Raw genomic sequence first — 23200 nt, forward strand, 5'->3', positions numbered from 1 at the left:
AATGACGATAAAATATGTCCCATCTCTACCAAATGAGATAATTTATCGAAATAAATTAATTATGACTGAAAAAATACAAAATTTAAAAATTAGAATTTATTAAAACTCCAAACATTTTTGGAAAATCTGAAAAATATGAATGAAAAGTAAACGGTTTAACGTTCAAATCATAGCAAATTTTGTCTTCTCTTTCATTACAGTTGCATTTCTAGTCCATCGATTCAAATTCACGTACAAATTTAGAAACAGAAATCAAATGCCTGCAAGAAAGTCTGTATACCAAAAAGTTTTTTTTGGCTGGTCTCTCTCTTGATAATTTTGAAAATAGAAAAATTAATAATATGTACTGAAAACTCCAAAATTGTCAGAAGAAATAGAAAACATGAAAATATGAATCATGTTGCAATGAATTGTGTACCATGTCGTCTGAACGGGTTAATTCGTGTACGTAGTTATGAGAGCGAACAACGTTATTCAAATGCTGGTATGAACATGGCATTATATGTAAATTTTTCATTTAGGGATTATTCCATTGGTAACTCGAATTATTCCATTTGAAATTTTTTATTTGTTCTTTCGAAACACAAATGAAATGTTTCGAATTTCAAATGTAATAAATTGAATTTCAAATGAACAAATTCAAATTATAAATGTAATTATTCGAATTTCAATTGGAATTCTCAAATTTTAAATGAAATACTTCGAAATTCAATTGGAAGTCTCAAATTACAAGTGAAATGTTTCGAATTTCAAATGAAATAATCAAATTAAAACTGAAATAGACAGCGCTTTTCAGTGCCATTTTTGTTCAAAGAAAGCTGCAAATTTTGCTACTTTTTGAAATACGGGGAAGCATTTCTAGCAAAAATTGTAAAAATAGTACTAATTTGCAGGTTCTGGAACAAAACTACTATTTTACAGGTTGTCATGGTACAAATACACAGGTAGCCGCATCGGCAATTGTTGGTAACATAAGGTGTCAAAATTTGACATCAATTCAATGCAGTTGACACATTATGTTACCATCAGCTGGCATGATAATGCAACCTGTATTATTGTACCATGCAGGTTGTGAAACAAAACTTTTGTTTTAACAATTTGCACCAAAATGTACGAACACACCTATTTTAAGTTGTTTACATTGAACAGCTGATGAAAAATCAGCTGGCCAAACTTTCAAATATTAAGTCTGTCTGGTTACTTTCCCAGCAAGAATTGTCCAGCAAGAACTTTCTCAGAGAGTAAGGGGTTTTTATTCTCTTTTGCTAGAAAATTGTAAAAAGTAAACAGACACCTTCCCAGCAAAAACCAGCAAGCAATCAGCTGACTTGCCAAAACAGAACAATTTGTCCGCCAACAAAGTTGCTTCCTTTGTTGTTGTATTTTACGTTGTATTTTATTAAAAATAAAAAAGAAAATGAAACAAAAAATTATTTTTCCACTTAACAAATTTGTTCTCCATAAAACAATACAATTAGACTATGTTATTTCCACAATAAAATTGTTTTTAATGTTCACAAACATAAATCAACAAAAAACTAAAAACGGCTGATTGATTGTTTTCAGGAAGAAGAAGAGCTTGCTAGAAGAAATTTGTCCAGCAAGAATTTGCAAGCTCTCAGTGAAAGAACTGTCAAAATGTCTCTCTCGAATCGCTCTCTTTTGCTGGTTTTTTGTGTTAACAGACGACTTCCAGCAACAATTGGTACAAATAGCTATTTACAATTTCCCAGACTTTCCCTTTCCCACAGGTCTGTGCTGTACCGATTTAATATGTCAACTAAACCGGATGATTGCTTACCATGCCGATTGATAAGTGGATTTGGAGTAATGGGTATGGGGGCATACATATATCATCAAGCTGCACGACGAAAACCTGTTGAGAGGAATATCATGAAAATTATATCCGTTGGTAAGTTCCGATAAATACCTTCTACGTAGTACAAACGACAGCTTTACAATGGCAAAGAGAAAACCTCTAAGTAAAATGTTTTGGAAGGAATTAGTTTCGTATCATTGTTCCAATTATTGAGCTTGCCATAACATACATACATATGTTCCCACAACATCCCTGAAGGGACATGGGAGACTTCTCTCATATCAATGAGTGCACGCCGGTTCATATTGGCTCAATGATATGGGACCTACTTTTTATTGCCGAGTCCGAACGGCGTGTCTTACGACACCACTTGTAGAGAAGTTTTTCATGGCTTAAATACTCAGGAAATGTCGCCGGCATTACATACATACATAATTATTGAGCTGTCCATAACAAATTTGAAAGTACTTGGTGAAGAATGTAAATACTCTTGTAACTAGCTTTACTGAATTTCAAATCACAATACACGGCTAATGTTGTTATAGTCTTTTGACTGTGTTGTAATAGTCCTCAGACAGTTTCCGATTCAATTGTTACCTGTGATTTGGAATGCAGGATTGGCCTTAACTTGAGTATTCAGTTCGTTTTGAAATACTGATATGCTGATCACGATTTTAAATATATTACATTCCGTAACTTGCAACAGTCCATAGGGAAAATCTTAAATATTGGGACTTAAATCACGCATACCATATCGAACGATTACTCGCACAAAATCGCATATGTCCACAAATCGACATCGAATGCAAGAATCAGGGCCAAGGCTAATGACAATAATATTATTAAATACATTGATTCAAATTTCATAATAATCCGATTGATGGTACTTAAGTAAATTTTGCCAATAAGACTGTGATATGCTACTAGTTCCTTCAAACAATTTGAAATGTACTTCATGCATTCTCTACGTACTGACAAACTATCTTTTTCCTATTTCAGGTGCCATCTTGCTAGGAGCTGCTCGATTATTGAACATGGAATTTTTAAAATCGACAAAAAGTGACCAGTCAAGGTAGTTACATTTTGTACAAAACTCCTTTGTAAACATGTGTATTTTGTAAATAATAATAATAATAACTAAGATCTTTCTATACCTATAATAATTCTTAATATTTAATCGTCATCACTTTCAATTGAATTATTTCCATCCTCGTCATCCTCATCTTCTTCATCCCAATGTTTGTTCTTCTTGTTGGTCATAAAGTCATCTTGCAGCACACTCCATTCAGACTTCTTTTTCTTATTATCATATTCTTCATCACTGCTGCTGTCATCTTCATTTTTGACTTCGTTCTTGACTGGATTGTCGACAGCCTCTGATTTGGCACGTTTACCACCCATAAGTACATCTAAGAATTTACGTTTGTCTATATTTTTCAATACAGCTTCACGTCGACTATCCAAAGGTCCGGCTTCTTCCAACTGATGTTGCAGATCTCTCTGTTGCATACGCACAGCATTGAATAGTTGAACAACACCTTTGGTGGCCACTTTACGCAAGGCTCTTTCACGTTCAATATCCTTCCATGATGGTTTGACACGTAATTCAAGTTTAAGATTTTTCGGTGGTTTAACATCTTCTGTTTCCTCTTCCTTTTTGATTTCTTCTTTCTTTACTTCACCATCGATTTCAAAACCATAATCTTCTTTGACTTTATTCTTATCCTCGGGTTTAATCTTTTTGGCTCTGGACAGTACGAGTGTCTTTTTTGTTTTTGGCTTAGATGTACTGAGAACTTTAGCTATGGAATCAGCCCATCCGCTGTTGCCGGCTGTTTGTTGGTTTTCCTCATCCGAAGATGCTTCCGCGGAGCTGGAATTTTCTTCTTGGCTAGCTTCCTCAGACTCCGAAACTGAATAACAAAATACGTAAATTATAAATATTAAGGGAACCCAATCTGAAAATACCTTCTTCGCGGGAATGTTTTTTCTTTAATCCTAGCAGTGCCATTTTTCACAAATTTAATTTTGTCTGTAGCGAATGAATGCAATGTTTACAAATAAATGTTCACGTGTAGCGATTGTCAAACCTTGAATCTATTACAATTTGTAAATGGGCTACAATGCTTCCTCATATTTAAACGCATGGCAGCTGTCAAAAAATATGCATTGTCGATGGCATGGTGGAATAAAAAGGTGTTACATCAAATCATGTCAAACGTCAAATTTGCTCACAATAATGCACTACTGTGAATTGCTTGTTTACATTTTGTACGTGATTTTATTCACAATAATGCATTTTGACAATTAATGTGAAAGTCAGCTGTTTTTGCCGTTGTACATGTATTATTGTGCCATGGATTTGATGTAACACCTTTTCATTCCACTATGATACTACCGAAATACGTCGAGCGTATATTATATTTGGTGTGGTAAATAGACCGATTATTGTTTTCGATCATGATGAAATTATAAGGAGGCGTAAAATGGCCAGCTGATTGGTTTCAATCTGTCAAATTTTTTTGTTATTGTTGTTGGCTTTGTATTGTTGGACTGCAAAATAATACTTGTTGTGTATTTATTTCAGCTATAGTCCATATTTTGTTGCTTCAAAATTTGAAGAAACAAAATGTTTAACAGTGGATAATGAAATTGATTACTACGAGCGGAGGCAGAGAATACTATAGTTTCGGAAGCAGCCAAACTTCCTCATCAGTTCTCTTAACCGCTGACTCGGTGTCGATAAACAGGTCAATAAGAGTGACCAGAAAGCAACAAAATATGGACTATAGCTGAAATAAATACACAACAAGTATTATTTTGCAGTCCAACAATACAAAGCCAACAACAATAACAGGCAATCAGCACGGCCTTACTTGTTGACTACGCATAAAGCAAAAACAACATTTTGTTGTGATCTCTGCTTACTGCAAACAACACTACTTATACCAGTAGTGGGTATATGATTTTGATTATTCTGACTCAATTGTGCGGTCAACAGATTTAGGAGGATACAGAAAATTTCTCGTTCTGTTTAATTTTCTGGTCACTCTTATTGACCTGTTTATCGACACCGAGTCAGCGGTTAAGAGAACTGATGAGGAAGTTTGGCTGCTTCCGAAACTATAGTATTCTCTGCCTCCGCTCGTAGTAATCAATTTCATTATCCACTGTTAAACATTTTGTTTCTTCAAATTTTGAAGCAACAAAATATGGACTATAGCTGAAATAAATACACAACAAGTATTTTTTTGTTATTGTGAATTGATTGTATGAAAAAGTAAACAAACATTTTGACAGCTTAAATAATTGTCGGTCAAATCAGAGTTGTATTTGTGCTATTTACGTGACCTGTTAAATAGATCTTGTTATCGATGTAACACCTTCTTATTCCGCCATACCAAACGTCAAATTTGGTCACAATAATCTATTATTGCTTGTTTACATTTTGTATGTGTTTTTATTCACAATAATGAGCTTTGACAACTAGTGTATTATTGTGCCATGGGTAGTATTCATAAGATTACATGTGTTCCACTTTTTTCACCACATACGTTTATGGGTACTTTACATGATATGTTTTTTACATATGAGTTGTCACTTTGCATATACATTTTGTATGGGAGAAGTGACAACTCATATGCAAAAAACATATCGTTTAAAGTACCCATTAGGGAAAACGGACGTATTTAGGCATGTCTCTTATATGTCAATTCCATTGCTTAAACGTCAAATGAAATCCAATCGATTTCAGATGAGTTTTCATTTGACGTATACACAAAGGAATTGACAGATGAAATCGATTGGTTTTCGTAAATGTAAACATAGTATTAAGGCCTGGATACATAACCTGCCTCGCCTGCTTGCCTTGCTTCTGATAAAAGAATAAAAAAGAAAAGGGCAACCCAGTTCAAAATTTGCTCGGCCTTATTTTTTTTCTTTTATTTTTATTATGTCAGAAATGAAGCAGGAAAGCAAGGCAATCAGGCGAGGCAGCTTATGTACAAAGGCTTTTAAAATATAACCTAAAAAATACAACCAAAAAATCAAATAAAAAAAACAAGGTGTACATACCTTAAGCCCTAAACACATCCAACTTTTGAGTAAAAGCTCTGTTCCAGAACTAAAAAGTTTTTACAATTTTTACCACTTTTACACATTTTGCGTTCCCGTACACAAAATTTATATGAAAATCGCTTACGACTTTTACCACTTTATAAAGTACGGGAACAGGCCAAAGTTTTGTGTAGATGAATAAAAGACAAAGTGCTGCCAAGTTTCAATTTATGTGTTTTCAGCTTTAGACCTTTGGATTTTTTGCATTTAACTACAAATCATGGTGGAATAATACCCCGTTTATATATAACCGGATTTAACAAACCGACTGGGTTTTAAATGTCAATTCCATTGCTTATATTTCAAATAAATCCTCATAAAGAAGGTTAACCCTGCAAAAGTCTATAATATAAACGCCGTGTAAGAAGGTGTTACATCATATCATACCAAACGTCAAATTTGGTCACAATAATGCATTGCTGTGAATTGCTTGTTTACATTTTGTATGAGATTTTATTCACAATAATGCATTTTGACAACTAGTATGATGATCAGCTGTTTTTGTCGCTACACCTTCTTATTCCACCATACTACAAATTCAATTTGTTATGTTATGAGGTAAAATTTGTATAAAATTTTTACAAAATAATTTTAGGGCTTTTTGATATATATTGTTGTTAAAAGATGGCGCCATTTTAAAACGTGTCATGAAAAGACGACTCTTCACTTTTCTACCCAAAAAATCGACTAATCGGGAATCGACTTACCTATCCCTACTAGAAGCCTCTCTAGCAAACTATGGAACTCTAATGTTTAATAAATCAAAGATGTCAATATTATAAGATAGGAAAAGTCAATTGTGAAAAATTAACTGTAGAGGGGGTTAACCTCTGTTGCTACGACATCATAGCAACATTCTGTAAAACGAAAACTGTTACTCATTGGAATATTGACAAGAAAAACATTAAAACTCAAATTTTACGGCGTTGTCTTTTGTTTTTTATTAAATAAAATATAAAAAATAGTGAAGAAACAAATTTTAGCCACAAAACACAACGTTTATTTTTTCTGTCGCGAGAAATGGGAATCAAAAACGATTGGCATTGCTGTTATCAATTCCAGTGAGTTGTGTAGCCATCTGTAACCAAAATGTGGAATTATTAGCATATGTTTTTGGAAAATGCATTTGTTCGGGTCTTTATTGCTATACGTCTTTGAATAAATTTCTCATCGCCGGCTAATCTCATTTCTTAAAACAAGAATTAAGGAAAAATCCGTCAAATATGTTGAAATTAAAGTTGGAGGCCTTGGAACACCCAACTCCCGATAAATTGGACTACAATGGTATGTACTTTTACTCATACTTAACCCTAAATTCATAATTCTATGACCTCTTATTACAGATCGAAAAGTTTTTGCAAGCACAATTTTATGGTTGGAAGACCAGAAGATTCGAACATACAAAATCGAAGACCGTGAACCTCTACGCAGAGTAGATGACACCGTACAATGGGAAGCTGCCTATCAGCAATACAAACAGGATTTGGGAATGCCCAAATTTCAGACGCCCCTCGAAGAACTATCATGGGTTCTTAGTTATGCTATACGTTTAGAATTTTTGGATGCACCCGAGGCGTACAAAGACCTGAGTGGTGAAAAAGTGGCTGAACAAAGCAGCAAATCCATAAAACCTAGTATACAAAATGAAAACTTTTTCGACAATATGGACTGTAAGTTGTTTACAAGTATCTATAATTGTTTGCCGATGTTATGATGGTTCTTCCCCTTTTTAGTCCAACACAAAGATTTCATTGCTGGTGTTCGTTCAATGGCTGCCAAGCTGAAAATACCCCATCATCCCAATCACTTGCTACAATTGGAAGCCATTGCACGAATTGTCAAAGAACGCATGGCTCCAGATGTTAGGAATCGACCAGCTGTCGTTGGAACACCTTTTCCCTTTGAAAAGGGTAATGATATTGTATCTCCCGGTGATTCTAATCTTGATTATCCTGTGCGCATTTTACGTCTGTTACAAATTCAAAGTTTACGAGAACTACAAACTCGCATCAATGAAACTATTGTTGCCATACAAAATGTTACAGCTAATCCCAAAACAGACACAAAACTGGGCAAGGTTGGATTCTAATGGAAATTTCTCAGCACTTTGATTACAACAATAATTAATTGCAGCACACACATAGTTATAATGGTCAATATTTATGATATTAAAGAAAATACAGAAACAAGACAAACATACCTTATACACAAATTACTTTTACTTGATATTTACATATTTTTTTAAATATTTCTTATTGACTAAAATTGGAATTGCTTAGATTGTTATTATTTAATAAGCAACGTGTGAATTTGTGATGGTGCATATATTTGCAAAGGATTAGCTGGATAAATGGTTATTGGTAAATTCCATACCATTGTTTCTACTGGTATTTCTGTGGGAGCCTGTAGTTCGCCAACTTCAGGATTTGGTACACCAAAGTCCATCATTGTACTGGTAACAAATTCAAAATGCAATCTCCATTTCACTTCAACACAATCGGTACGAAACGATGGTGTTATATGCAATGGTATGGGTACAACTACTTGGGTCTGCATTGTGGCATAACTGACCTGATGACTGATAGCATGTGTTGTTACTTTTCCAGTGGGCTCCGCATTTGCCTCATTATCTTTCGAACTGGCCGAAGTGGAAGACTTGTGCATATACTCTGATCCCACACCGCTAGCAACACTGGCCAAATCCAAAGAATTAACTGATGAGTTGTCATTAAAATCATTATTGGAATTCTTGTTATCAGCCATATTTAAGAGAATTTCTTGTGACTGCAGTTTGACGGAGAATTGGACACAACGTACTTTACAATTGGCAAAATCTAAACTTCCCACAATATCTTCACCCAATTTGTAGGAGGGTTTGAAAAGACAAAATCTGCCCACAAATCCACGTTTATTTGATATTCTATAGAATTTGGGTGCTCGCCTTGCTGTTACATTCTGCAATGAAAATTTTTTTTCATAAATCTGTTTAAAAATGTTTATGTAAAGTTGTATACCTTCAAATGATGCCATGATGTTTCTAGTTCTGTAACTTCTTTCTTTTCCACAAATGGATTTGTTGGAGCTAGTTCATCATTTGTCTCCTCGGTAATGGGAAGTTCGTCGGGTCGTGCTATTAAAGGTATTGGCAATACCCTAAGGGGAACTGTTAGAGTCTGCACCTTGCATTTCACCCTTTGTGTGGCTATGGTTAGTTTATAGAAATACTTGATATCATGGCCACGATAAGTTGGAGGTCCATCCCTTGGAATTAGCTCATTGAAAAAGTCTACAAATATTTGAAATATAGAAATGATAACTTCTAAAAAAGGATGCATCCGCCACCTGTACTTACATATTTTCGAATCATTGGGCAGCAGTTTCAAATCGCAAAACAATATTTTTGGTTTCGTGGCAATGACAATGTCACCAACAGCTTGTGTCACAGCATCCAAGGCTGTTTTACCAACCATTTCACTAAGCTCCAACATTTTATCCTTGTGTCCAACATTTGCATTGGTCTTGCGATAGCAATGCAACTGTACAGATGCCCATGCAAGATTCTCTTCCAGATTTTTGTCTTCTCCGTTTGCAGGAATTTTGTTGGCAAATTCAATCAGACATTCTACGTGTTCTCCCGTGGCATAAATAGGGGAGTCAGCCCTAACTAGCTTCGCCTTGATTTCAATCATTTTATTACGTGTTTCCAATAAGGAAAAATAACAGGCACAACACTTGTTAGGAGTTCATTACAAGTCGAAATCCAATTAATTTACAATTAGGGTCAGTGTTGTCAGTAGTGGGGATTTTTCCCCAAATTGGGGAATTTTTATTTGAAATGGGGAAAAAAAATTTGACTTGGGGAATTGGGAAAATGTTGAGGAAATCTGAAAAATATTTGGGGATTTTTGGGGAATTTCTTTTTTGGCTAATTACTTCAGATCATCTTTTAATTTCAGTACGTTAATAGTAGCAGCGCACGCGTGACGCACAAATAACATGCATCATATACTAACTGGTCGCAGCTGTAATAATTTATGACAGATTTGAAGATTTGAAGTGTTATCATGCGGTTCGACGACTGACAGCGTACTAGAACAGTGGGTTGAATTGAAATAACATTTTCCATCATTTCTACTGCTGTAGTGGACTTAACTCCAGAAATGATTACTGTTTGGTGGGCAATGATTAAATTAAACTTTATTTAATATTCATGGCTCAAATTATAAAAGAGATAAATATGCTAAGTCCCGTTATTATATCCTTTTTGTAGTTAAATGTTGGCCGATATCGGACAGATAACCCGTTTTTTTATTCCTACAAGTTTGCTTTAATAATAAGTGTCAAATAAATTAAAAGGAACTTTGTGTTTCTTTTAAAATTTAAAGTGCGCCCAAAAAACAATTTGAGAGCAAATTCAAATTAACCAACCCAATTTGAGTAAATTTGATGTATACAGACGGTTTTGCTTGAAATGGAATGTAAGATGTAATAACAAATCCATGGTAATGCGAACTTTATTCCTTATTTTTCTTAAAGTAAAGTATAACAAAAAGGGATTTGAAAGAAAAGATGTAAGAACGGGCCTTAATCTACGTTTTCAAACCGATGCACATTGCTAATATGCATTTTTCCCTGTGCACTCGAATATTGAAACCATTTATAAAAAGTAAGAAGATATTGAAAAAAAATAGTGGAATCGATGGAAAACGACTTGGCATATTTACCATGAGGAGACATGGACCTAAGCTTTAATTTGGACTTGTACTTTTTTTGAGTAAACAATTATTAAAGTTAAAAAGACCAGTGCGGAATATCTTAAACACTGTTAATACAAATGCTGAAACCGATGCTAACAAATATGCAATTTTTAAACTTACAAGCAATTTTACCCCAATATTTGCAGCAATTCACTGGGTCAACACAATTTAGCTCTATACAAACCTTTTTAGAACCAGTTGTCAACACAAAAATCTCCACGATTGTTTACGAATTGCTATGGAGATAGTTATCATTCGTAAATTGGAGATGGTATTAAATATGCTTTCCGTTCCAACAAGTGAAAGCCTGGGTACATAAGCTGCCTCGCCTGCTTACCTTGCTTGCTTCTGATAAAAGAATAAAAAAGTAAAGGGCAACCCAGTTCGAAATTTGCTGGGCCTTCTTTATTCTCTTTTTTTTAGTTATGTCAGAAATGAAGTATGAAAGCCAGGCAACTAGGCGAGGCAGCTTATGTACCCAGGCCTTAATTCATAAGTAGAAAGAGTCTTCTATTTTGAACCATATTCAGAAATAAAATGCAGTACGAGTTACTAGAATAAATAATCAATTTTCAACAACTCCATTTGTTGTAGAATTTTTGACCCAGCTAAAGAAATGTTACAACTCTTTCATTATACAAATTTATATAAATCCAATGGGACTAATGATTCTGAATCACTTGAAAGTGAAGTTTTGAATATCGTTAATTTAATTCATATATAAGTGTATGGAATACTTTACAAGTTTAATGATATGAATTTTAATAGTAAAATAAAAGTAATTTTGATTTTTTGTAATTATTTGTAAAAAAATTGGGGATTTTTTTGAGGAAATTCAATAAAATCTGGGGAATTTTGGGGAAAAGTTTTGGACAAGATGGGGAAATGAGTCTAAAAAATACTGGCAACGCTGATTAGGGTTCTAAAAGTTGAGTTGTGCTAACTTCTTCAATATACATAATAGCTTTGTTCCTTTACTTTTTTAATGGTAAGGGTGGCAAAAGAGAAAAGTGTCAAAATTGCTCAAAATTTCTCTCTCATGAACATTTTTACCAGAAAAGTAAAGGAACGGAAAAATGTCAAGAAGAAACATAAAAAAATAAATTTTCGTCTTTTATTTATTTATTTATTTAGTTTTGTCAGCGTTCGACTTTTTCTTCTGTTTTTCGCCATTTTCTTTTTCATTGTGAAATAATCGTCAAACAAAAGTCGAAAAATCAGTTCTGCCATTTTTTACCTGCAGAAATTTTGCTGGTAGCCTGTGGTAGAAGAGAAAGCCATTTTGGCTCTCTCTCCACTCTCACTCTCTTAAAAATTGCTTCCAGTTTTGCCACTTTTCGGGGTTAAGGAACGCTTTGCAGGTTAAAAATGGTAAAAATGGTAACCTCAGGTAAGTAAAGGAACACAGCTAATAGGTCTGTACGATAACACAAAAATTTGTACAAATTCGTACAAATTTTTACTGAATGCTGTTCGATAACAAAATTATCCAGCAAAAGAGAGCGAGTTTGGAGAGATTTTTGGAGAGTTTTGTGACTGAGAACTTGCAAATTTTTGGTAGGAAAATTTGTCCCGCAAAAATTTGTAAGTCTGTTCAGCTGACTTTTAATCACCTGTCCAATGTAAACAACTCGAAATGTTAACATTAGCTCTGTTCCTTTACGTGCAAGAATCTTCAAGTTTTACTACTTTTTACTCGAAAAGCGTTCCTTTACTTCAGACACTATACAATTCATATGTGAGCAGTTTACAACTTTTACTACTTTTGCCGGTTTTACCATTTTCAAAAGTAAAGGAACAGACCAATTATTAACCAAGAAAATTTCACAAATGCACATTTTTTTAGATTCTAAAGCGTTGTGGATAGTATTAAACAAAAACGTAGAGAAGTAAAGACTAGAAGAAATGCATTTTCCAAAAACATATGCTAATAGTTCCACATTTTGGTTTCAGATGGCTACACAACTCACTAGAATTGATAACAGCAATGTCAATCGCTTTTGATTCCCATTTATCCGCACAGAAAACATAAACGTTGTGTTTTGTGGCTAAAATTTGTTTCTTCACTATTTTTTATTTAATAAAAAAACAAAAGTCAACGCCGTAAAATTTGAGTTTTAATGTTTTTCTTGTCAATATTCCAATGAGTAACAGTTTTCGTTTAACATATTAGCCCTGTTCCTTTACGTGCAAGAATCTTCAAGTTTTACAACTTTTTACTCGAAAAGCCTTCCTTTACTTCAGACACCATACAATTCATATGGAAGCAGATTACAACATTTGCTACTTCTGCCAGTTTTACCATTTTCAAAAGTAAAGGAACAGACCAAATGTTGTTATGATATCGTAGCAACCATGGTACAATAATACAGGTAGCATTATCATGCCAGCTGATGGTAACATAATGTGTCAGCTGCATTGAATTGATGTCAAATTTTGACACCTTATGTTACCAACAATTGCCGATGCGGCTACCTGTGTATTTGTACCATGACTCCACCTACAGCATGGCACAATTACCCAGGTAGTGGCATCGTAAAATTTTGAATATGTTATGTCAAAACTTTCTTTGTGTTGTTGTGGAAATTACAACAAAAATAATTTTTTATAAAGGGATTTGACTTTTCATATTCGATCAGCTGGTGTGATACCACTACCTGGTAGTTCTGTCATGACCTACAGTTAATTTTTCACAATTGACTTTTCCTATCTTTGACATTTGAAATCGAGTGGATTTCGCAAATGTAAACCTAGCATAAAATTCACTGAGAGAGGTAGCTGGAACTGACTGAGTTATGCTAAGTTTACATTTACGAAATCCACTCGATTTCAACTGTCAATTCCATAGCTCAAACGTCAAATGAAATCTCATCTGAAATCCATTGGATTTCATTTGACGTTTAACCTATGGATTTGACAGTTGAAATCGAATGGATTTCGTAAATGTAAACAAAGCATAATTATTGCTGGGAAAGTTATCGTAGAAACCTAATAGCTGTGTCCATGGCACAATTACCAAGGTAGTGGTATCACAACAGCTGTTCGAATATGAAAAGTCAAATTCCTATATAAAGAAAAACATAAAGAAAATTTTGACATAACATATTCAAAATTTTACGATGCCACTAGTCGATGGTCAGACTAGCAAGGTTTCTTGAAACCAAATTCGTTAAAGTTTCTTTTCAAGTTTCGTTAAGTCCCGGTCCACACTAGAGTGAATTTCATTAAAAAAATTAATGAAATTAGGTGTTCTTAGGTTGAATTCCCCACTACAACAATTTCATGATTTTACTCTTCTATGGAACTCGATCTATAGACGCATAATTTCATGTCAAAATTTCACTGAAATTACTCTAGTGTGGCCCGGGACTAAGGGGTGTTTACATATCTATCAATGTCATATGAGATGTCAAATTTCCTACATGTGAATGTTGTACACATAGTGTAAACACTATGAAAATGTTCATCTATCAAAATGATGTGGCAACTCATATGTACATTTTTCATTTAGGGAGCGCTCTATTCGGCTATGTATTCTCGTATGCAGTTGAGAAATAAATTGTTGGAAGAAAACAATTTTACCAAAAAATGAAGAAAGTAGGTAAATAAAACAAAAATGTGAGTGTGATTAAAGTTTTTAACAAAATAAAGTGTGTTTGTTGCTTAATGCTACGTTTACATTTACGAAATCCACTCGATTTCATCTGTCAATTCCATAGCTCAAACGTCAAATGAAATCTCATCTGAAATCCATTGGATTTCATTTGACGTTTAACCTGTGGATTTGACAGATGAAATCGAGTGGATTTCGTAAATGTAAACATAGCATAATTTTATTTTGTAGTCATACGAAAATGCTTGCTAGTGTGAACGCAAAAACTAAAGCCCTCGGCACATATGGTCCGTTTAAGCGCTCGGCACATACGGTGCGTTGAGTGTCGCTGTACAACAATCACATGAAAAAGTGTAAGTGATGCCAAGTTTTTTGAAAAACAACAATGTGGCTGACGCATTAAAGTTAAACATAAAGTTAAACATAATTTAACGTGTCACTAAAGCGCTCGGCACATACGGTGCGTTGAGCGTCGCGCTACAACAACCACATGAAAAATGTGTAAGTGATGCCATTGCTGACGCATTAAAGTTAAACATAATTTAACTGTTTTGGGACAACGCGTGTCCCAACGTGTCACTAAACGGACCGTATGTGTAGATGCATCAGCCAACAACTACAACAAAAACGAGTTCAGTACTGTGAAATGTCAAAAATGTTTTCCAAAAATAAAGCGATTCATACAATTCTTTCTACAAAATTTTGTTAGGCAGTTATTAATAAACACATTATTACAAAAATCCGTCAAAAATTCACGATTTTTTTTAAATTTTTGTTTTTTTTTTAATTTTGTGTGTTTCAATTACAACAATTGTTTTGACAGCTCGCAGTACATCAGCTGGGCAGATGCGGGTACCTGTCGGATTGTGGCATGGTTTGGAAACAACAAAAAATAATACTATGTTTACATTTACGAAACCCACTCGATTTCAACTGTCACAAAGGAATTGACAGATGAAATCGAGTGTATTTCGTAAATGTAAACATATTAGCTTTGTTCCTTTACTTTTTTAATGGTAAGGGTGGTAAAAGAGAAAAGTGTCAAAATTGCTCTCTCATGAACATTTTTACCAGAAAAGTAAAGGAACGGAAAATGGTAGGTCTGGTAGCAATGTCGAAAAGAAACATAAAAAAATCAATTTTCGCCTTTTATTTCACAGTTTTTAATTTAGTTTTATCAGCGTTCGACTTTTTCTTCTGTTTTGCGTCCATTTTCTTTTTCATTGTGAAATAATCGTCAAACAAAAGACGAAAAATCAGTTCTGCCATTTTTTACCTGCAGAAATTTTGCTGGTAGCCTGTGGTAGAAGAGAAGCCATTTTCGCTCTCTCTCCACTCTCAAGCTGAAAACACATACAACGTTTGAGAAAAGTTTTGCGTTGGGCGTTGACAAAAAAACATCAACAACAGGGCGACGCCGACATCAAAATCCGGCGTTGATGTGTTTGCCGGCATATATTTCAAATGAATTTGAATTTTTCGGCATCATGCCCAACAGTGTAAAAACGGCCAAAACGACACAAAACTTTACCCAAACGTTGTATGTGTTTTCAGCTTCACTCTCTTAAAAATTGCTTCCAGTTTTGCCACTTTTCGGGGTTAAGGAATGCTTTGCAGGTTAAAAATGGTAACAAATGGTAAAAATGATAACCTCAGGTAAGTAAAGGAACACAGCTATTATAAGTGTAAATATCCCAGCAAAAAATTTGGAAGTAGTGCAATGCAGAGTTATGATTTCACAACATCTTTCGATGCAGTCCACACCCCCTTCGATACATTTTAGAAACACTCGCTTAAAGATCCCTACCAGCACAAAACAGTTTGTTGATCCCTACAAAAGATGTCGCAGTCTTTGTTTTCCAAATATAAAAAAGAATCTCTAAAATTCTAAGAATTTGTTTAAAAAATAAAGAAATACAAATTATAGTTGCGAACATTGCGGTAATTCACGAGACGGAAATTAGTTTTAGAGTGGAGTTGGAGTTAATTTCGAAATCTGAGCTGGATGTTGTGAAATCCAGTGGATTTTGGAATGCAAGTGTAGTCTGGCATAAGACAATCACTCTAGTGTGATTATTCCATTCGCTTTGCTCCACTAAAAGAATAAATAAAAAATGCAACATAATTCAAATTCGTCTTGGTCGTTCTTTATTTTTTTACCCGAAATAAAATGAAGTGCAACAAGAAAAATCCATTAGGTTTGTACGATAACCCAAAAGTTTGTACAAATTTGCACAAACTTTTACAAATGCTGTTCGATAACAAACTTGTAAAGTAACAGAGAGCGAATTTGGAGACAATTATGAGAGAATTTTGGAGAGATTTGTTTACAGGTTTTTGCAAGGAAATTTTTTTTTGTAAGAATTTGCAAGTTTGATCAGCTGATTTAAATTCGAATGCTTTTTGGCGGACTTCTTGACAAACAACATAAACAAACGTTTAGTTATTTAAATAAATAGAAATAAAAAAGGGAAAAAATATTAAATACATTTTGGAACACGATAATGTAAGTAAAATAACTTATTTTGTAGTTTTTGGTGACTATTTTTTTATTTATTTTATTTAATCTTTTCCGCCAACTTCTTCTTGTTTATCAAATCAGCTGACTTCTTTCAAGTGTTGGCAAATTGCTGTTCGATAACAATCTGCAAATTTTTAGATTCGACAGAGTAAAATTAGTGGAGAGAGGTTACTGAGAACTTGCTGAGTACTTGCAAGTACTTTTCACTGGCGAAGTTATCGTACAGACCTATTGTCTTTCTATCCAAAGTTCCATGGTGGAATAAGAAGGTGTTACATCAAATCATAGCAAACGTCAAATTTGATCACAATAATGCATTGCTGTGAATTGCTTGTTTACATTTTGTATGAAATTTTATTCACAATAATGCAATTTGACAACTAGTCTGAAAATCAGCTGTTTTTGGCGCTGTACCTTATTATTGAGCCATGCAAAGTCAATAAAAGCTGTGTTCCTTTACTTACCTGAGGTTACCATTTTTACCATTTGTTACCATTTTTAACCTGTAAAGCGTTCCTTAACCCCGAAAAGTGGCAAAACTGGAAGCAATTTTTAAGAGAGTGAGAGTGGAGAGAGAGTGAAAATGGCTTTCTCTTCTACCACAGGCTACCAGCAAAATTTCTGCAGGTAAAAAATGGCAGAACTGATTTTTCGACTTTTGTTTGACGATTATTTCACAATGAAAAAGAAAATGGAAGAAAAAGTCGAACGCTGACAAAACTAAATTAAGAAAAAGTCGAACGCTGACAAAACTAAATTAAAAATTGTGAAATAAAAGACGAAAATTGATTTTTTTATGTTTCTTTTTGACATTGCTGCCAGACCTGCCATTTTTCCGTTCTTTTACATTTGTGGTAAAAATGTTCATGAGAGAGCAATTTTGACACTTTTCTCTTTTACCACCCTTACCCATGGTAGAACAAGAAAAGGTAGCAGCAATACCCAGCTGACTGAACTGGGTTGTAGTGTTAGTGTCAAATTCCATTCGACATTTTATGTATTTATTTCTATGTTCGATGTATATTAGGGATATATATTTTTGAAGAACAAATTTATTCATCAGAAAAAAAAACTATTTCCCATTTTCCCATTTTCATATCATTGACATGTAACCTCCTCCAGGTCCGAACGACATGCCGCACACTAAAACATCGCTTATAGAGGCGGTACAATATTTGTTAATATGTGTGGTATTTTGTTAAACTTGAAAAGAATAAAGCCCTAATAAACATGTGCTTTTTTGTTTTCAAAAGCAAATGATTGAAACATCTTCTCTTTTTTCAATGAATTACCAGCGACCCGAAACATTTTTGCAAGTATTCTACTTTCTGCGAGAAATTATGCATTTAGTGGAATGATATGGAAACATTCAAATTGAAAATCTAACGAGTTTTCATTCATGTTTTCCAAAATATTCAATCAAATGTGAAAAAATATTAGTTTTTTTAAATTCCAATAATTTATAGACATTTCCTGGTTTTGTTTACATTTAAGTTGACACTAAGGTTTACAAACAAAAACAAATTCCTTTGTGGTTGTTGTTCGAGTTGTATTTGTTGTAGTATTAACTTTACCTTGTATTTGTTCTACCATGACCCTTACCATTAAAAAAGTAAAGGAACAAAGCTAAAATAATTCAACGTTCATTGAACTAAAGAACTACTCCATTCACTCATTACCGTGAATAGTTCATTTGAACTAATTCCTTTTTCTGCAAGTAATCGGTAATCTTCAAGCGAGACAAGAGACAAGTTTTAGTTTTTTCATTTTAGTTTAATAAAATACAACAGGAAAATGTAAGTAAATAAGAAAAGCAATTTCTTTTCGCAATTTAATAGGCATTTATTGTATTAAGTTTTAATTAAGTGATAAAAAGAAAGAAGAAATGTGAATTATTTCATTTGGGATATAAAAACTTGTATTGTGCCATCGTTTTCATTTTTCATGGATGGCGGTGAAGAAGCCGAACGAAAAAATTAAAACGAAAATCTAATAAAAATGGAAACTAAAAGAATATTTGGAGAAATTCTTTTTGTCATTTGCCATGCAAAAAAATCTAATGCTAAGTTTACATTTACGAAATCCACTCCATAGCTCAAACGTCAAATGAAATCTCATCTGGATTTCATTTGACATTTAACCTATGGATTTGACAGTTGAAATCGAGTGGATTTCGTAAATGTAACCCAAGCATAATAAGAAAATGTGGAATTGGTTGAGTTGGAAAAGAATTGAAAAATTAATTTATGTGGAAGATTGTATACGTTGCCGTCGTCGCCCTTTTTCTCAAAAAAGATAATGTGTATATACGGGTATTTAGACATTAATGTTTGGTTTACATTCGGCGTCTTTTCGTGATTTCGAAGGCGTTTCATGATTTCGCGCGGAATCAAGCAAAATTTATCATGATTTTGCATACAAAAACGAAATCATCTCATTTCGTGATTTCAGCGAAATCAACATCGAAATCACAGTACACATGATATACAACCCTGTTTTTGCCTAAAAAAGTACCAAAAGTTGCAACACTTTTCACGTATCACAATAAACAAGGTAGATGGTCAATTGCTGCAACAACAAATTTTAGTATCAAAATTTGTAAACAATGTGAAAAAATTATTAAATTACTTTATTACAATGCTATTTTTCATTGTGCTCCCGTACTTTTTTAATGGTAATGTTAGAAACAAGAGCGAATTATCAAAAATTGCTTCCCTATACAAATTTCTAAGGGAAAGGAAAAACTACGAAAATTGCAAAAACTCCAGCAGAAATGTCAACATTAACGTATTAGCTATCATATTTAAATGTCAATGAACATTCTTCTAGTTTCTACTAGGCCAAAATTGTATAGTATATGTATATACTGGAACGCATTTCTAGCACTAAACGGAAAAACTACTGCAAGTAGTAATATTTTGCAGGTTCTGACCACAACTTTTATCTATCAAAATTTATTATTATGATTTATCAACGATAAAATCATTTTTTACTTTTTAATTTGTTAGTATTATAACCAATTAATACGATATATAGATAATTTTAAGATAATTTTCGAAATAAAGTTTTATATTGTCGTATATTTTTGATGACTAATTCAATTTACAACAACTTGTATCGAAAATTCATGTCCGATCAGCTGCGCATATGCATCTACCTTTATTATTGTGATATGTCTGAAATCAACAAAATATAAGTGTAAACACCGGGGTGTATTTCAGGATTTCGTGAAATCCAGTGGATTTTAGAGCGCAAGTGTAAACTTGGCATAAGACTGCAAGTTTCTTCGGCAAAAATTTGATTTGCTTATAGCAAAAAAATCAGTGAAAATATGCATTTATCAATTGGTCTGTTCCTTTACTTTTAAAAATGGTAACAGTGGCAGAAAATGGTAAAAGTGGTAAACTGTTATCATATAAATTGTATGCTATTAAAAGTAAGGGAACACCTAACAGGTTAAAAATGGTAAGAAATGGTAACCTCAGGTAAGTAAAGGAACACAGCTAATATGTGGCATTTATTGGGTTGTTGGTTTATGAACTTTTTAATTGAGTATGATTCATACGGAGAATCTAGAGTTGAGACCAAGACATGTTATCATTGAATTGACGAGGAAAGATTCTTATGCACTGATGATCAGTAGTGGGATTCTGTAACTCATTTTTGCTGTTATCGATAATTGTCGGTAAAATTAAAATGCTTATAATTTCGATAATTAACGAAATTTTTCGGTAAGTTAACGATGAATAAAAAGTAGTCGCTAGCCTCTACCGACACAAACAGTGATGCCAACTTTTTTTAAGTTTTTAGTCATAATTTTGCGATTTAATTTTACCGATTTTTATCGGTAACAGCAAAAATGAGTTACAGAATCCCACTACAGATGAATTAAATGATAATACAGATAAAGTTTCCTCTCCGGTTTGTTTTTTGGATGTTGTTTTTTTTTTATTTTATATTGCAGTAATTTTAATTTACTTATATTTATCTGTTCTTCAGTAGGTTTAATTGTTTGTAAAGGCCTTTTATAAGGTTTTTTCAGCTTGGTAAATTTGTGGGGCAGAAAATATGGTCTCCCTTCTGTTAGGTTCAAGTGGTACATAAGTGTCGACTGAGGAATATTGTACAACTCACATACATCTAAAGGCGCACTCACGAGGTAAAATGCCATTTGGAGCTCCTCTTTCGTATGTGGTTTACCATTATTACTACCATGATTGCTATTGCTGAGTCCAGAAAGATTGCTATCATCAGATTCCGAATGAGAGGATGGAGAATGTGGAGGAGAACTTGGAATCAACATACCGTTTTGTATAACCCAATTGGTTATTTCTTCTAGGGTTTCCCTGAAATTAAACAAGTCTGAAAGTATCAGTTAGCTGTGCTGACGGAGATATACCCTAATCCTCTGACCAAACTAATGTAACTCATTAAGTTCTGATTTCATAGAGAACTCGATATATGTATTAAATTATGTTTAACTAAATTTGGAAGAAATTACTGAAGAAGTTTGAAAGTTATCTTGAAGCCATTTTTGCTCGTACTGGCATTATTTTTGGAGCTGTTGGGTCATAATCCAAGGAAGTATGGACTTACTCCGAAAAACATGTACCGTTGTCATAGGCACAGTGAAAACAACCATCAACAAAAAGTTCCATATACATATATCGGAGACGTGTCCTCAACTGCACTTTTCCCAAATTTTGTGTGGGAGGTACCAGAAGGGCGGGACCGATATAATCCATATTCGAACCTGATGTATGCCTAGAGGTAGTATTACCATATGCAAAGTTTAATTCGGTTACTCCCTTCGAGAGTTATCGTGCGGAGACGTGTCCTCAACTGCACTTTTCCCAAATTTTGTGTGGGAGGTACCAGAAGGGCGGGACCGATATAATCCATATTCGAACCTGATGTATGCCTAGAGGTAGTATTACCATATGCAAAGTTTAATTCGGTTACTCCCTTCGAGAGTTATCGTGCGCTCAAGTTTTGCGACAATTTTTTAACATTTGTAGGGGAGATGCCTGAAGAAATGGACCTACACATAGCCCAGAAAGTCTGCGTTCACCTTACAACTTTTCAAAAACGATGCTAAAACTTTCATAAATAGGTAAATGAGATCAGTTTTTCTTTCATAAATATGTTATTGGCACTCTTTACTACCACAATAAAAAGAAAAATTCCAGAAAATATATTATTATTACGAAGATAACGGTAAAAAAGTGTTACAACTGCTAAATTAGAGCCCCAAAAAGTCTGCGTTCACTTTGTATGTTTCAATAAAACCTTTGATTTTTTTTAATTTTTTTGCAATTTTCTCCCATTTTTAATCAATATTGTCACAACTGGTCATTCTGTGAGGTCGTTTGCACACTTAACTTAAAAAAGTAAAGTATTTCAAGAATGGAAAACACGGGCAAGGATATTGGCATCGATAAATGGAACATTCTAGGTAAATAATGGAAAAAGCTATCGAAATATTGGCGAAACTGTAGGTAGAACATATTAGCCTATACATAGAGTGATAATTAACAATAAACAAATCGGAATTTTGAAGTCAAAGCCCAGATCTGGACGGTCAAAGCTCAGTTTTGGACGGTCAAAAATATTATCAGAACGGGAGGAGCGTAACATAACTAATATAGTTAAAACAAGCAGTCCGATAATTACTTCGAAAATTGTTGAAAATGTGAAAATGGCATCCAAAAAAAGTATTTGTGCACAAACCGCCAGAAAAATACTGCATAAAGCTGGATATCACGGTATAGTCGCACGGCGAAAGCCGTACATATCACTAGTGAACAGGCAGAAGCATATTGAATTTGCTAATGAATACATAAACAAGCCTCCAGTGTTCCGGAATCATGTCATATTTTCGAACGAAAGCATGTTCTATATGTTTGCAATGAAAGGACTTCAAACTGTGTGGAGAAAGCTTGAACAGCGCTTGAAAAACAAAATTTTGTTTTACACTGTAAAAAATGGCGAGGGTGCTGTTTTGGTTTGGGGGTGTGTAGCAGCTTCTGGAGTGGGCCAACTTGTATTTATTGAATTGACAATGGTCAAGTATGGTTACCTAAACATCATGAAGCGCAATTTGAACCAAAATGCAGAAGAACTTGGCTTAGCTACGAAATTTTAGTTGCAACAACATAACGTTTCAAAGCATACTGCTGAGATTTGGCTCCTATATAATGCCCAGATCTGGGTTTTGACGTAAAAATTCCGGTTTGTTTATAGTTAATTATCACTCTATGTATAGACTAATATGTTCTACCTACAGTTTCACAATATTTCGATAGCTTTTTCCATAATTTACCTAGAATTTGCCTTTTATAGATGCCAATTTCTTTGCCCTTGTTTTCCATTCT

General features: G+C 33.9%; 4 protein-coding genes across 4 annotated transcripts; 2 read left to right on the forward strand and 2 right to left on the reverse strand.

Moving 5' to 3' along the window:
• The first annotated feature begins 1206 nt into the window (after positions 1-1206).
• On the forward strand, positions 1207-2972 carry LOC141390417 (uncharacterized). The gene is made up of 3 exons (XM_073963328.1): positions 1207-1241; positions 1752-1912; positions 2819-2972. The coding sequence occupies exons 2-3, from the start codon at positions 1774-1776 to the stop codon at positions 2893-2895; spliced, it is 216 nt and encodes a 71-aa protein (XP_073819429.1). The 5' UTR covers positions 1207-1241; positions 1752-1773; the 3' UTR covers positions 2896-2972.
• Positions 2896-3915, reverse strand: LOC141390416 (RRP15-like protein). Its single transcript, XM_073963326.1, has 2 exons — positions 3788-3915; positions 2896-3732 (listed from the first exon to the last, which is right to left on the reverse strand). The coding sequence occupies exons 1-2, from the start codon at positions 3828-3830 to the stop codon at positions 2993-2995; spliced, it is 783 nt and encodes a 260-aa protein (XP_073819427.1). The 5' UTR covers positions 3831-3915; the 3' UTR covers positions 2896-2992.
• Positions 3916-6584: 2669 nt separating this feature from the next.
• LOC141395349 (RNA transcription, translation and transport factor protein) lies at positions 6585-8139 on the forward strand. The gene is made up of 4 exons (XM_073971027.1): positions 6585-6690; positions 7093-7219; positions 7279-7605; positions 7669-8139. Exons 2-4 carry the CDS (start codon positions 7159-7161, stop codon positions 8022-8024), a joined length of 744 nt encoding a protein of 247 aa, XP_073827128.1. The 5' UTR covers positions 6585-6690; positions 7093-7158; the 3' UTR covers positions 8025-8139.
• LOC141395341 (RAB6A-GEF complex partner protein 2) lies at positions 8077-9937 on the reverse strand. The gene is made up of 3 exons (XM_073971017.1): positions 9288-9937; positions 8950-9221; positions 8077-8890 (listed from the first exon to the last, which is right to left on the reverse strand). Exons 1-3 carry the CDS (start codon positions 9622-9624, stop codon positions 8222-8224), a joined length of 1278 nt encoding a protein of 425 aa, XP_073827118.1. The 5' UTR covers positions 9625-9937; the 3' UTR covers positions 8077-8221.
• Between the last annotated feature and the right edge of the window lie 13263 nt (positions 9938-23200).

This window comes from Musca autumnalis, unplaced genomic scaffold (genome assembly GCF_047663935.1).
Source record: "Musca autumnalis isolate F117 unplaced genomic scaffold, ASM4766393v1 scaffold_1, whole genome shotgun sequence".
Taxonomy (NCBI): Eukaryota; Metazoa; Arthropoda; class Insecta; order Diptera; family Muscidae; genus Musca; species Musca autumnalis.

Coding starts and splice junctions, on each gene's coding strand:
- LOC141390416 (XM_073963326.1), bottom strand. CDS start 3,830: ATGGCACTGCTAGGATTAAAGAAAAAACATTCCCGCGAAGAAG. Junction 3,733..3,787: donor AAAACATTCCCGCGAAGAAG/GTATTTTCAGAT, acceptor TTTGTTATTCAG/TTTCGGAGTCTGAGGAAGCT.
- LOC141390417 (XM_073963328.1), top strand. CDS start 1,774: ATGTCAACTAAACCGGATGATTGCTTACCATGCCGATTGATAAGTGGA. Junction 1,913..2,818: donor CATGAAAATTATATCCGTTG/GTAAGTTCCGAT, acceptor TTCCTATTTCAG/GTGCCATCTTGCTAGGAGCT.
- LOC141395341 (XM_073971017.1), bottom strand. CDS start 9,624: ATGATTGAAATCAAGGCGAAGCTAGTTAGGGCTGACTCCCCTATTTAT. Junction 9,222..9,287: donor GCCCAATGATTCGAAAATAT/GTAAGTACAGGT, acceptor AAATATTTGTAG/ACTTTTTCAATGAGCTAATT. Junction 8,891..8,949: donor CATCATGGCATCATTTGAAG/GTATACAACTTT, acceptor TTTTCATTGCAG/AATGTAACAGCAAGGCGAGC.
- LOC141395349 (XM_073971027.1), top strand. CDS start 7,159: ATGTTGAAATTAAAGTTGGAGGCCTTGGAACACCCAACTCCCGATAAA. Junction 7,220..7,278: donor CGATAAATTGGACTACAATG/GTATGTACTTTT, acceptor CTCTTATTACAG/ATCGAAAAGTTTTTGCAAGC. Junction 7,606..7,668: donor CTTTTTCGACAATATGGACT/GTAAGTTGTTTA, acceptor TCCCCTTTTTAG/TCCAACACAAAGATTTCATT.